The 13,585-nt window shown below is 40.8% G+C and overlaps 1 protein-coding gene across 1 annotated transcript in view; it reads right to left on the bottom strand.

Annotated features, from left to right (window-relative positions):
- Positions 1–8,518: 8,518 nt before the first annotated feature.
- The window catches only part of c6h9orf85 (chromosome 6 C9orf85 homolog), a 38,768-nt gene continuing 33,701 nt past the window's right edge, over positions 8,519–13,585 (bottom strand). Inside the window, exon 4 of the mRNA XM_073048547.1 lies at positions 8,519–12,895. Within this exon, the coding sequence (XP_072904648.1) occupies positions 12,613–12,895 (283 nt within the window). The 3' untranslated portion in view covers positions 8,519–12,612. The remainder of the gene's footprint in view (positions 12,896–13,585) is intronic.

The raw sequence follows: 13,585 nt of genomic DNA, 5'->3' as shown, positions 1-13,585 counted from the left end.
CAACTGACAACCATAGTTGACGTTAAGGTGCCAGTGGTACAGGTTGGAATCCACTGGCCATATCAATAACTGTAAACCACTTGTGTGATGGCTTCAGAGCACTGAAATTATTAGTGGATCTGCCACTAGAGGGGTTATCTTGTCAATACACTATATCCTGTGTCAAATCTCCAGGTGCCATTCACTTTATTAGACCAACTGGACTGTTCGATAGGACCTCAAATGGGAGCCTTTTCTTCCAAACAAATCTTAGTAGCATTCTTGTAAATTTTGTTTATTGTCTCCTTTGTTGTTGTCAACTCTGAGTCAACTGTCTGGATCTCCTGACAAGACGACATAGTCGCCAGAATTTGGATGCCATCATATGGGTGCAATTTGTAAATGTCTTAATATGTTGAAGTTCAGACTAAGTTCTGACTATCTGTTTTTTTTGTTGGGGATGTGGAATTTCTTTGGATCATTTATCAATCTTTTCTGGTTCAGATGGTTAGAAACATAGAAAACCGACAGCACAAAACAGGCCCTTTGGCCCACAAAGCTGTGCTATACATGTCCTTACCTTATAAATTACCTAGGGTTACCCATAGCCCTCTATTTTTCTGAGCTCCATGTACCTGTCCAGGGGTCTATTAAAAGTCCCTATTGTATCAGCCTCCACCACCATCGCCGGCAGCCCATTCCACGCACTCACTACTCTCTGTGTAAAAGAAAACTTACTCCTGACATCTCTGTACCTACTTCCAAGCACCATAACACTGCCTTCTGGTGCTAGCCATTTCAGCCCCAGGAAAAAGCCTCTGACTATCCACACAATCAATGCCTCTCATCATCTTGTACACCTCTATCAAGTCACCTCTCATCCTCCATCGCTCCAAAGAAAAAAAGCAGAGTTCACTCAACCTATTCTCATAAGGTATGCTCCCTAATCCAGGCAACATCCTTGTAAATCTCCTCTGCACCCTTCCTATGGTTTCCACATCCTTCCTATAGTGAGGCGACCAGAACTGAGCACAGTACTCCAAGTGGGGTCTGACCAGGGTCCTATATAGCTGCAACAGGGTCCTATATAGATGGCTGATGAAAAACCATGTGTCTAATTTCTTACGTTCCATCTCCACTGCATGTCTTCCCTTCCTAGGTCTTTATTGGAGCAAGTCAGACTCACTTGAGCTCGTAGAGTTCACTGTGGAGTCCATGTATCCCAAGGAGGAGCGTCACAGGCAGCACTACCCATGAGCTCCCCGCTGCGTTTTCTGATACTACAGTTCACCTTGAAACTGCACACAACGTGCTTCAATTCATTTACACTTGTAGGTTTTAATTTCACTCCTTCAGCTAATGCAAAGATTTGTTTTTGTTCCGGTAATTCACATATTTGTTTTTCCAACTCTGTATGTGTACGTTTCCTTAAGGGCAATAAAACTGCTGATGACTGTCCAGGTTTTCTCTTTCCCTCAGACATTCTCTAGATTTTACTTCATGCCTTTTTTAATGTGGTGTAGGAGCCAAATTTCATTGGACTGATGGTATGGCTCACCCTGATTTCTTTATTAATCTGGTCAAATTGCAATACTTTGCCCAGGTAAACACACAAACCCTCAGTCTTCTGTTCAGGTGTAACAACTCGAGCTTCAGTTCCCTTTTTTCTATAGTGGGGTTCACTACTTTGACTATTACTTTAATTTTGTCTCGTTTAACACTCAATTTGCTTTTACCATCAACTTGGACAATCTGATAATTTTATTGCCACTCCACCAGTTGCAACAGTTTAAATTTTATTGCTACTCTACCAGCTTGTAACAACTTTTGTTACGCAGAACACTTGTAACTTGTGCTTGCATTTTTAACACTAGATTGCAACTGAAATATCGAGTATCACTCGATTGCGACTGAAGTTTTTTTGTACACATTTAAGTTTATCAGAATAAAGTATAGCAGACTTTTCCTTCATTCTTAGACTTCCTTTGGATGGTGTATTGAAGCAAGAACTAGGAAATTTTTCTGATTAGGAATCTTGCCTTCTATTAAATGTGTGCACTAAACTTTCTCCTTTGTCTGAGAATCTTCCACATCCTTAAATCTTTGCAACCATCCTGCCAACATCGGCAAACTGTTAGATCCTGATGCTTTTGCAATCCAAAGGGTTCCTCGGCAATTAAAAATGAGGCATAATACTTGTTACAGACAATTGTTTTATTGAGTGTTACAAGAGCAAAGAAAAGGAAAGAAAAGGCCTGGTGAGAGACACGGGGAAGACCAGGGAAAAGAGCAAAACTCAAAGTAGTGGGTTCTTGTACTAGGACATTGATAACAGAATATCCAATTGAAATTCCATTGATAACAATTAACCAATATCTAGATTCAAGTAATGTGGCATGTGCTTAGTGACAGTATCCCACTGGAGATGGCAGATATTGTGGAGACTGATATGCTGGATTGGGGCACATCCTGGATGGTGAGAGCCCTTGGTGATGAATACAGCCTTCGTGACGGTTGTGTCTGTGATGGAGCTGGCTAAATCTATAACACCTTGCAGCTTCTTATGGTCCTGTGCTTTGGAGTCGCCATATCAGGCGGTAATGCAACCAGTCATATTGCTCTCTACCATACAGCTGTAAAAAAATTTATAACCCTCTTAACTCATCAAACAGTCAACTAGTCGAGTTGTTGGTGTGACTTCTTTGTGGCCCCAGGATTGATACTGTGGATTTCTACAAACTAAAATCTGCTCACCCTTCCACCACTAACCCCTCAGTGAAGACTGGTGTGCTCTCTCGACTTCACTTCCTGTGCAAGGTTGTCATTGAAATGTTGTGACACCACTCAACCACCCAATCTATCTCACTCCTGTATGCCTCCTCATTTCTATTGGGATGGACAGTGGTGTCAACAAGCAAATTTATAGATGGCATTTGAGCTTTGCATAACCACAAATTATGAGTGTAAAGGGAGCCAGTGGGCTAAGCACACATCCTTGATACATAGTGGGATCGCCATAATTCATCCCAACGATCCAAATATGGTAGCGTGCAAATTCAACCTGTGTGCATAAAGTAGGATCTTTGATATTTTGATAAGATGGTGGCGCATGCAAATACAGTGGCCTCTTGGGGGGGGGGGGGGTGGAAACCCAAGCTGCTTTTTTTTCTCTTTGTGAAATTTGTTGTTTTACGATCCAAAGACAATTCCACTCCAAGAACATAGGGTACTGCGGGGCTACTCCAGCTCGTTGATCAGAGTAGCTAGGCTTGTGACGACGGCAGAGCTGGCCGAGGTGTTGGCCAAGGTGCCCAAGAATCTGGTCAGGATATCGGAGGAGCTGACCTGGCTGCAGACCATGTTGCTGCATTTGGAAGCATCGGAGTTGGTGCAGTATAACCAAGGGAGATTGTCTCGGACATTTCAATTTGATCTCCAGATTGATGCACCATCAATAACTCTCTCTGAGACGTGAGGCGAGATATCGGCTTTTATTGACTGGAAGAAGGAACAAGCAGTAGTTGACCACCATACTACATCCTGGAGACTGAGGGCCGGGCTCAGACCTCAATCGCCTTTATACCGGGGTCTGTGGGAGGGGCCACAGGAGCAGTCAGCAGGGGGCGTGTCCAGACAGGTATATGTAGTTCACCACACAGACACAGCTGGATAGTGATAATGTAAGTTGCTGTTGGTCTATTACCTTTGTCTGGTGGAGGGACAGTCAACATGGGAGCTACGTAGCCTCTTACCTGCTGCTGTAGACCAGGTGAGAGATGTGAAAGCACCACAGCATGGTTGAGCTCGGCTGGGGTTTGGCCTTGCCTGTCAGTGCTGCCCTCCTGTGTTCGAGCAATGGAATGACAGGCTCTATTGCCTGGAGACTCTATCGCTGAGATTGCTGGACATTGTCACTCAGCGTCTTGGGCTACAGATGATTTTTATTCGAGTGAATATGCTTCTTTGCTCAAAATTTTGAATTTTGAATTATGTTAATGGCTATTTTTGAATGTTTGCTTGCTATTTTGAAATGTTTCGCACCTTGGCCCCAGAGGGACGCTGTCTCATTCAGCTGTATCTATGTATGGTTTGAATGATAATTAAACTTGATTTGATTACAGCTTATAATAAATGTGAAGTGAAAAGGTGTGCATGGGGGAGAGGAATAGAGAAAGTAGTGTGATACTTACCAGGGGATGTGATAAGGTAATCGGGGAAACAGGGTATAACTGATAGAGTAGATCAGAGGTGGAGAGGGTCAGCAACTTTAAATTGCTTGGTTTTATTACTTCAGAGGACCTAAACTGGGCCCAGTATTACAAAGTGTAAATACAAAGAAAGCACGGCAGTACCTCTAGTTTCTAGAAATTTGTGAAGTTTCAGCATGACAAATTTCTATGGATGTGTGGTGGAGAGTATATTGACTGGTTGCATCACAGCCTGGTATGGAAACACCAATGCCCTTGAATAGAAAATTCCATAAAGACTAGTGGACGCAGATCGGTCCTTCACAGGTAAATCCTTCCCAATGCAAAACTGTCACAGGAAAGCAGCATCCATCAACAGGGATCCCCACCACCCAGGTCATGCTCTCTTCTTGCTGCTGCCATCAGGAAGAAGGCACAGGAGACACAGAACTTGCACCACCATATTCTGGAACAGTTATTACCCCTCAACCATCAGGTTCTTGAACCAAAGGGGACAACTTCACTCAACTTCATTTGCCCCAACATTGAAAAGTTCCCACAACCTATGGACTCATTTTCAAGGACTTTTCATCTCATGTTCTCGATATTTATTCTTATTTCTTTCATTTTGTATTTGCACAGATTGCTGTCTTTTGCACACTTGTTGAACACCCAAGTTGGTGGGGTGTTTCAATGATTCTGTTATGGTTATTATTTTATTATGGATCTATTGAGTTATGCCCACAAGAAAATGAATCTCAGGATTGTATATAATGACATAAATGTACTTTGGTAAGAAATTAACTTATCTTTGAACTTTTGAATTCAAGCAGTTTGAGATAAGGTGATTAAAAAGATTGAACCTGTCAATATAGTTGGACCACAGTTCAGCTAATACTGGTAAGAAAGACATGTAGAAAAAATGAGGCAAAAGAATGCATTGAAAACTAATGATGAGAGGTTCCATCTATCCTCAAGTAAATCATAAAGAGGCAGTTGAAGCGTATGTACCAGTCTCCTTTCCTCAACAATGGGATCTAGTGATGGAAAATTAACAGATAAGTGGGGTGGATCTAGACAACTGTGAATAAACAATAATAAGAGTTATGATAAAGGACAAAGCATAGTTAATGACTGGACCAAGGAAACAAGAGATGGATACAAGAATGGGAGATCCTTTAAGAAGTATTTGATAAAGTTAAGGAATAAAGTTGCTGGTTGGTTGGCACCCATGTCTCAAAGGACAATGGGTGGTGATGATCATCATCACAAGCCTGGGCAGAAGGTATGGAGCTCCTGAGAAGCTCAGTTGTCCAGATCCCCCTCTCGGCCTCACCAGTGTAGTCCAAAGGAAAGCTCGTGAAGCAATATGTTTGGCACCAGCTTGGCTGCAGGAGCTGTCAGAAGGATGTTCAATGACTTCCAGCTTCCTTAGGGGCTTCACTCCGGATTTGCTGCCTGGGTTTACTCCCATAACCTTCGTCTCTCCTGAGGCTGAACACAAGACAGTGGGGCTATTTACCCATAACTGGGGATCTGGTTCACAAGCACCAGGGTGTGGCCACACACTGGTGAGTGCATGCTATGTGTGCAGGGGCCAGACCTCCTCCCCATCCTCTGTAGTTCAGCCTGAGTCTGAAAGGAGTTCAGTTTCTGTGTGTCGCCAGTGAGGAGGCACGACATGAGGCGTGCTGTTGGAGAGGCTATGTGCTGGTAGGGAGGGACCTACACCCTCGGCTCTCCTTTTCACAAGACTGCTAGCCAGTGATGGAAGCTGAAATTGAGAGCAACAAGCACTCCCCACTATACTACCACTCTAGGTGTGTCACAACAACCAGCTTGACAGCATTTTACTATATAATACTAAAAAGGCCAAACGAGGTTAGGATAAAGAATGCAAAGAAGAATCTGAGTGAAATTGTTAAAGTTATGAATAACGAAAGAGCCTTTAAAAACTTAAGTAACAAAATGCAATTGAGTTACTAAGAGCCAGAAGTTAAACCTGTAAATAATGACAAAAAGAACAATATTGAATACTTTTTCCACAATTAATACTATGGAAATTATGAAAAACATGACATGAACCACAGGAAAGAACCAAAAGTAGATGTAAGGTAGAAAGTAGAAAGAAGCAGCAGCTCCTAGTCTCAAGGAGGGTTGTTCCACTTGTACATACCTTCTATTCTAAAGAATCAACAGCTGGTTAAAATATTGCCAATCATAGGGAAGAAATTATATATTTTTTACAGATGCAAAAGATAAACACACCAGGAACTGAAAATAAAACAAACAAGGCCTGGATTCTGATGAGAGATTAGAATCTTTTCAATGTTTTCTTTCTAACAAACATAAATGCTTGAGGGAAATTGGCATTTACGTTGGCCATTGAGTAATAAGGGATCACTGCCTCATTTACATATTGGGCTCTTTTGAATTTTTCAGTTCTCAAATATTGTATAAGCAAACTTGGCTTGTATAGGGAGCACCAAGGTTTCCCCCTCAATTGGTGATGGCAAGTGTCTTTCTTTGTGGAAAAGTGACTAACTTGTCCAAGTTTGATGATTTGCATTTTTATAAGTCTCGAAATCACTAACCAATGTCCCAGTGACCCACTTTAGATAGTACGTATGATGTACCAGTGGATAATCAGATAATTGCGCTATTTAAAGAGATTAAAACATTGCATGGAAATATTGAATGACATTCAGGGATTTTTGCTGAGCTGTCTACAGTAGCATGGAAAAAGTACCTACCAATTGAGAGAGATGAAGAGGATGGTGTGAGACATGGTGTAATTGAATAGAATTACACAGTCTGCATTACCAAAAAATAAAATGTCATTGAGCCCATTGTGCTGTTCTGCTTTATCTATCAAATAAATAAAAATACTTAAATATAATTTAAAGAAGCTGGCATCTTGGTAGCTAATGTTTTATCTTCTAAATCTCTATAATCCATCCACATTAAATAAAATCATGAATTTAATTTGTGACTACTTAATAGATAACAGTTAATTCATGGATTTGCAAGAGGTCCAGTGCTTATTACTATTCAGCAGTAGTGCTTTACTTAATACAGAATAAAAATTGTTATCTGTTTAGATTCCTTAAACAGTGGACAGATTAATTAACAGTTATATAAATTGAGACAAGAACTGGAGTTTATAGGTTAAGGGTCAAAGGTGAATATTTAAGGGAAACCTGAGGCAGAACTTCTTCACGAAGAGGCTGGAATAAACATGAAACAAGTTACCAGCGGAAGTGGTAGATGCAGGCTCAACTTCAACATTTAAGAGAAATTTGGATAAATGCATGGATGGGAAGAATATGGTCCAGGTGTGAGACAGTGGACAAAGCAGAATAATTGTTTGACATGGACTAGATGGGCCAAAGAGTTGTTTTTGTTCTGTAAGCATGTAAAACTTATATTTTTGTATATTACAGACCAGCAACCAGCATCCAGGTTGATTAGAGCTGATTTGGACAAGCTCTCCTTTCTGGACCTCGAGAATGATTAAATCAATGAGATCATAGGTGATCGATACGCTAAATCTGTGGATTTTAATTCATTTGCTGAACAAGAAACCAAACTTATTTTTGTTATTTTCAGTTGCTCCCTCCATAATTTTGAAGTGAGTGTTTCAAGTTTTCACTCCCTTTGGTGTAATTTCAGTCCTGAATAGTCTGGCTCTAATTTTAGCCCCCTCCATTTCAGGACTATCATCAAGAAGAAGAATGATTCAGTGTTCCATAAATCCTCATAATGAAAAGGTGGACAGTCCTAAATTCCTCTTCTTATGTGGAGATTGCAGCAAGGCAAGGTTTAAAATAATGTGCCGATAGAGACAGTGTGCAGACATTGTAACAAAGCAACACATGGCCTTGAGAACCTAGTTCCCCTCTTTACAGGTTGGGACTTAAATTCAGCAGACAAACCCAGATGGGATACAAATGCATAGGATTTACCATACACACTCGCTATTGGACAGTAATTTTACTAATTCTAAGGCAATTGTGACCTTTAACTTAGATTTTATTCATTATTAGTACCCGAAAACTGTATTGTGAGTGGTAGCTACTGTATACATGCAAATAATGGAATTCAAAGGTGCACAAGTTTCCATTGGATTAATAACTGTATAAAAATGGACAATTCCGATTGGAATTTTCAATACAGTCTGGTGACAGGGGCTAAAGTGTCGTCCTTGTCCATATGTAAATAAAGTGTAATTAAGAAATGAGTAATGTTGTCCAGTGAAACATTGACAATGCTTCATCCCCAATACACCCACAAAAACGTGAATATACCCTATGTTCTAAAAACGGTGACATACAGTAATAAATGTTTCAATATTTAAAGATATTAGCTAATAACTTTTATTGAAACTTACAGGTTGAAATTGGTTTTGAAATCACAAGATGCAGTTGTATAAACAAAAACAAACTTACAATAGAACGGTGCATCACAAGGAGCCAATTGGCTCAAGTGCATGAAACTCCATACCGGTACTATACAGACAATGGTTCCGCAATGTCCACGTGTATATCTGGGACAACTTAAAACCAGCTGATAACAAAGGCTGAATGCATCCCGAATCTTGGCTCCAAAACACACCACAGTTCAGAAATGGTCCAATTATCCTATGCTTGGTCTCAATGGCTTTTGGGCTGGAAGACAGAATTACAGAATTCCAATGGCCTGCAGGTTACTCTGTTCATAAATATATTACTCAGGGAACATGGATGAAATTGGTTATCTTCAAGCATGGATAGAAATGCTACCAGAGCAGAGAAGTGATCCTGAATGAAGCACACTGCATGACTCATAAAATGCAACCATTCAACGGATCAGTGGTCACAGACAGTAATTGCAAACACTCAATTATGAATTGTCAGATAACTGTAACACCTTGAGCATCACAACTTTTAAAAATTGATTAAATCAAAATTTATTAAAATGTCAGAAAATTGACTTATATGGAGAGGTAGATAGATAAACAGCCATCCAGTTGAAACACTAGCTCTTCTATGCTTCAAATGCTTTAAAGATTTTCCAAAATTCAGAATTCCACCTTCCTCAGCATCTTGCTTTAATACTTTGCCACACCACATTATGGGATATCTACAGTATGATTCTTTAATTTTGTTGAAATATCACATCACTATTAACAACATTTTTCTTTCCAAGATCTTACATAACCTGGTAATTATTTCCAGCAATTGATTTATTTACACTTCTGCATTAACATACAAGGGCGAGAGAAATCTGTGTGAGGGCAGGAGCCATTGAAAGAGGCAGGCCTCTTCACTTGGAGAAGTGAAGTTTGATTTGAATGGAACAGCTGTTGTTGGAGTGGATAGGGTGAGAGTGGGGGAAACTGAGGCTTTGGCTCAAGAGGCTTCAGTGAGAAGCGGCTGAGGCCAAGATCAACTTCTGGTAAGCTTCTTTTCTTTCTTTACTATTACATAGGTAGAGCAGCGAGAATGGAACCCTGGGCAATGGTGTGCTCCTCTTGCATGCTTGTGGAAAGTCAGGGTGACCCCTCAAGTGTTCCTGATGACAACACCTGCAAGAATTGCTCCTTGCAGACCACATTAGGGAACTGGAGCTGGAGCTGGATGGCCTACAAATCATTCCAGAGAAAAGGAGTTGATAGATAGAAGCCACCGAGAGACAACCACACCAAAGCTGCATAAGGCAGATAGCTGGGTGCCTGTCAGAAGTGGAAAAGGGTGTCAGATAGTGCAAAGTTCAATGTAAATTTATTATCTAAGGACACATGTATCACCATATATATTACCCCTGTGGCTGTTGTCAATAATAAGTATACCACCTTGGATACTGTTGGGTGGGGGTGGGATGATCTACTAGGATAAAACTACAAAGTCCAGGTCCTTGGCACTGAGCGAGGCTCTGTGGGTGAGAAGTGGAGGGGGAGCAGAGGGGTGTAGTGATGATAGGGGATTCAATAGTTAAAGGGTGCAGACAGGAGATTCTGTGGATGTGATACTCTGGATGGTATGCTGCTTCCCAGGTACCAGGGTCAGGAACCACTCAAATACAAGTCCATGGCAATCTTAAGGGGGAGGGAGAGCAGCCAGACAGAGTGGTGCATCTTTCTACCAATAAGATAGATAGGAAAAGAGAAGAGTGAATGTAGAGAGGTAGGAAGGAATCTAAAAAGCAAGATTTCAAGGATAGTAATCTCTTTATGGTTGTCTCTGCCACATGCCAGTGAGTATAAGAATAGGACGATATCGCAGATGGACTGTGTGGCTGAAAAATTAGTGTGGGGAGCAGTTATTCAAACTTGTGGATCATTGGGATCTCCTCAGGGGAAGCTATGACCTGTATAAAAGGTACAGATTACACCTGAACATGAGAGGGACCAACGTCCTTGTGGGCAGGTTTGCCAGAGCTGTTGGGGAGGATTTACGTCAGTGACAGGGAGTGGAAACAAGAATGATAGGTCAGATGATGGAGCAGTTGGTGTAAATATAGATTCAATGTATTGAGAGACTGTGAGGAAGGATATTCAGTGAATGGGGCACAATTGCAGTCAATTGGATGGGTTGAAGTGTGTTTTCTTTAATGTGATAAGTATCAGGAACAAGGGTTGATAAACTTGGCCATTACTGAGATTTGGCTGTTACAACGGCAGGAATGGCTGCTTGGATATACCTTGTTAGTATAGTGGTTAGTAACACCACATGTTATGCGGGAGACTAGGTTCGATTACACAACGGGGAGTTCCAAAGATTTTTGAGGTGGCACGGTAGGATAGCGATTAATGCAATGCTATTTCAGCATCAGCGATCCGGGTTCAATTCCTTTGCTCACGATTGCATGGGTTTCCACAGGTTGTCCAATTTCCTTTCACGTTCCAAGGACATACAGGTTAGTAGGTTAATTGGTCACATGGGTATAATGGGGCAGTGTGGGCTTGTTATCATGCCATACCTCTAAATAAATAATAAGGTGGGGGTGTTTAAAAGAGAAGTGGGTGTGAAATTGCCAATCAGGTTGACTAGAGGATAGGCCTTATAGGACCTGGTACTACACGATGAGCCTGATCGGGTGACATATCTCAGTGGGTGAACATTTCGGAGCTTGTTTACATAACGTGTCTCGAATCCTTCCTGTAGACACCTTCTGCTCCATCTTGCACAAACGAGACAACTTCCTGACCTTAAGCATAGCCTTGCATGGTAGTAAATGGTATGGGGAAGTATTTAATTGGAAGAAGACAAATTATAATGCTATTAGGCAGGAACTTGTGGCCATTAATTGGGAATGGATGTACTCAAGGAAATATACAATGGAAATGTGGAGGTTGCTTCAGGATTACTTACATGGGTTTCTGTAGAGGTTTATCCCAATGACGCAGGGAAAGAATGATAGTGGCCATTTTATTAGGTACATCTGCTTATTAATGCAAATATCTAATCAGTCAATCACATGGCAGCAACTTAATGCATAAAAACATGCAGAGGCAAGTTATTGTTCAGACCAAACATCAGAATGGAGAAGAAACATGATCTAAGCGACATACGGGGTGGTTTGAGTATCTCAGAAACAGATTTCCTGGGGTTTTAGCACACAACAGTCTCTAGAGTTTACAGAGAATAGTGCACAAAACATCTAGAGAGCACAGTTCTATGGCTAAAAGGGCCTTGTTAATGAGAAAGGGAGAGGAGAATGGCCAAACTGGTTCAAGTGGACAGGAAGGCAACAGCAAGTCAAATAACCATGTTACAACAGTATACCGAAGAGCATCTCTGAAAGCACAGCACATCGAACCTTGAAGTGGATGGGCTACAGCAGGTTCCACTCCTGTACCTAATAAAGTGGGTATTGAGTACATTGTGGTTTTATTTGTGACTCAGCAGAAGATACCCAAGATTGCATTTTATTTTAGAGAATTTATAAAACACAAATTTTTCAGCATAAAGTCTAACCACTACATTAATATAAATTGTTCCACTTTGTAGCAACAGCTCAAGTCAATAATAATGTCAAATTTTCATGAAATCAAATAATACTTGTCATTAATCAGAATTATACCCTACATATGGTTAAGTCACATCTTTCAACAGTTCTTTAAGTCATTAGTTTAATCGATTGCCTCATTATGAGAAAGATGTCTGTGTTTAGACCTGAGCACACAGTATATCAGCATCAACTGTTCTCAAAATCCACTGCTGCACATCCAGTTCAGACAGTGGACCTAATGGACTGAAACTGGCAGTCAATATGCTTGCACTAATTTCTCCACCCTCTCTTTCACAGTATTATTCTGACTACATTACACGTTCCTATCTATGCAAAGAAGCTAAAAAAAAAACATGCTTTGGTTGACATTCATGTCAGATATACTGAACCTAGAATACAGTTATGTAACCAACCACAGTAATGATCAAGCTGTTTCATTTATACTGGCTGTGGCTCAATCCTCAAGATTCAAGCTGGAAAAGTCCAGTTCTCCCTGGGCTGTCATCTGTTTGCTCTTCAACGGTTTTAATTCCTGCAATGGGGCATTAGTTCGTTGGTTGGATACAGAAGTTAAAGTCTCAACGGATGTTGCTCCGTCACTCTCATCATCACCATCAAAATCAGAGTCATCAATGCATTCGGCATCTCCTTTGCCTTCGCTCCCTTTTATGCAACTTCTTGTGTCAGGATTTGTTTCAGCATCACCTTCTCTATCTTGGGTTTCTGAAGAGGACAGCCTGAGAGGTGAGGAGAAAAAGATAAGTCAGCTTCCTTACTCAGCAAGCATTGACAGAAGGAAAAAAATACATGATTATTTTTGTCCCAATATTATTGAGAGACAATCTCTTTTATTAAAAAAGTGTAGGGTTGCAATTGCAATAGTCAATTTTCATCCATCAGGTTCTTCAAAGAGAAGTCAGAAATATTAAACAGAGAGCAGTTATTATCCATCTGCAATTGGTTGTGAATTGACCGAATAAGTAGTCCATTTCAGAGTTGTCAATCAGATTACTGTGGGACTGGTATTTGAAGCCAAGACAAAATAAGCACAGATGTTCTACCCAAATAAGGAAAGGTTTTCATGGGGATCTGAATGTTTTACAACTTTTTATTCCAGCTTTCAATTTAAATTAACCCAGTACCATGCATGGATGCAAATGCATGTCTGCGATCAGTAACGTAGCCTCTTGAAACATGTATAACCAAATATCCACTGTGGTGTCCATCCTTGACAGGATAAACACTCTCTTATAACACCAAGAAAATTCCTCTGCTCTTTTCTACCATTGTACCATGGAAGTTTATGTTCACGGGAAGGTGCAGCTGTTATGAACTTGGATTTTAAGATGCCAAATGAGGCTGAATAGCAAGCCCGTGGTATTGCAGGAAAGCTTCTAGCATGGATAAAGCAGCGACTGATTGGCAAC

Source organism: Hemitrygon akajei, chromosome 6, assembly GCF_048418815.1.
Source record: "Hemitrygon akajei chromosome 6, sHemAka1.3, whole genome shotgun sequence".
NCBI lineage: Eukaryota > Metazoa > Chordata > Chondrichthyes > Myliobatiformes > Dasyatidae > Hemitrygon > Hemitrygon akajei.
This window is presented reverse-complemented; position numbering and strand designations above follow the sequence as displayed.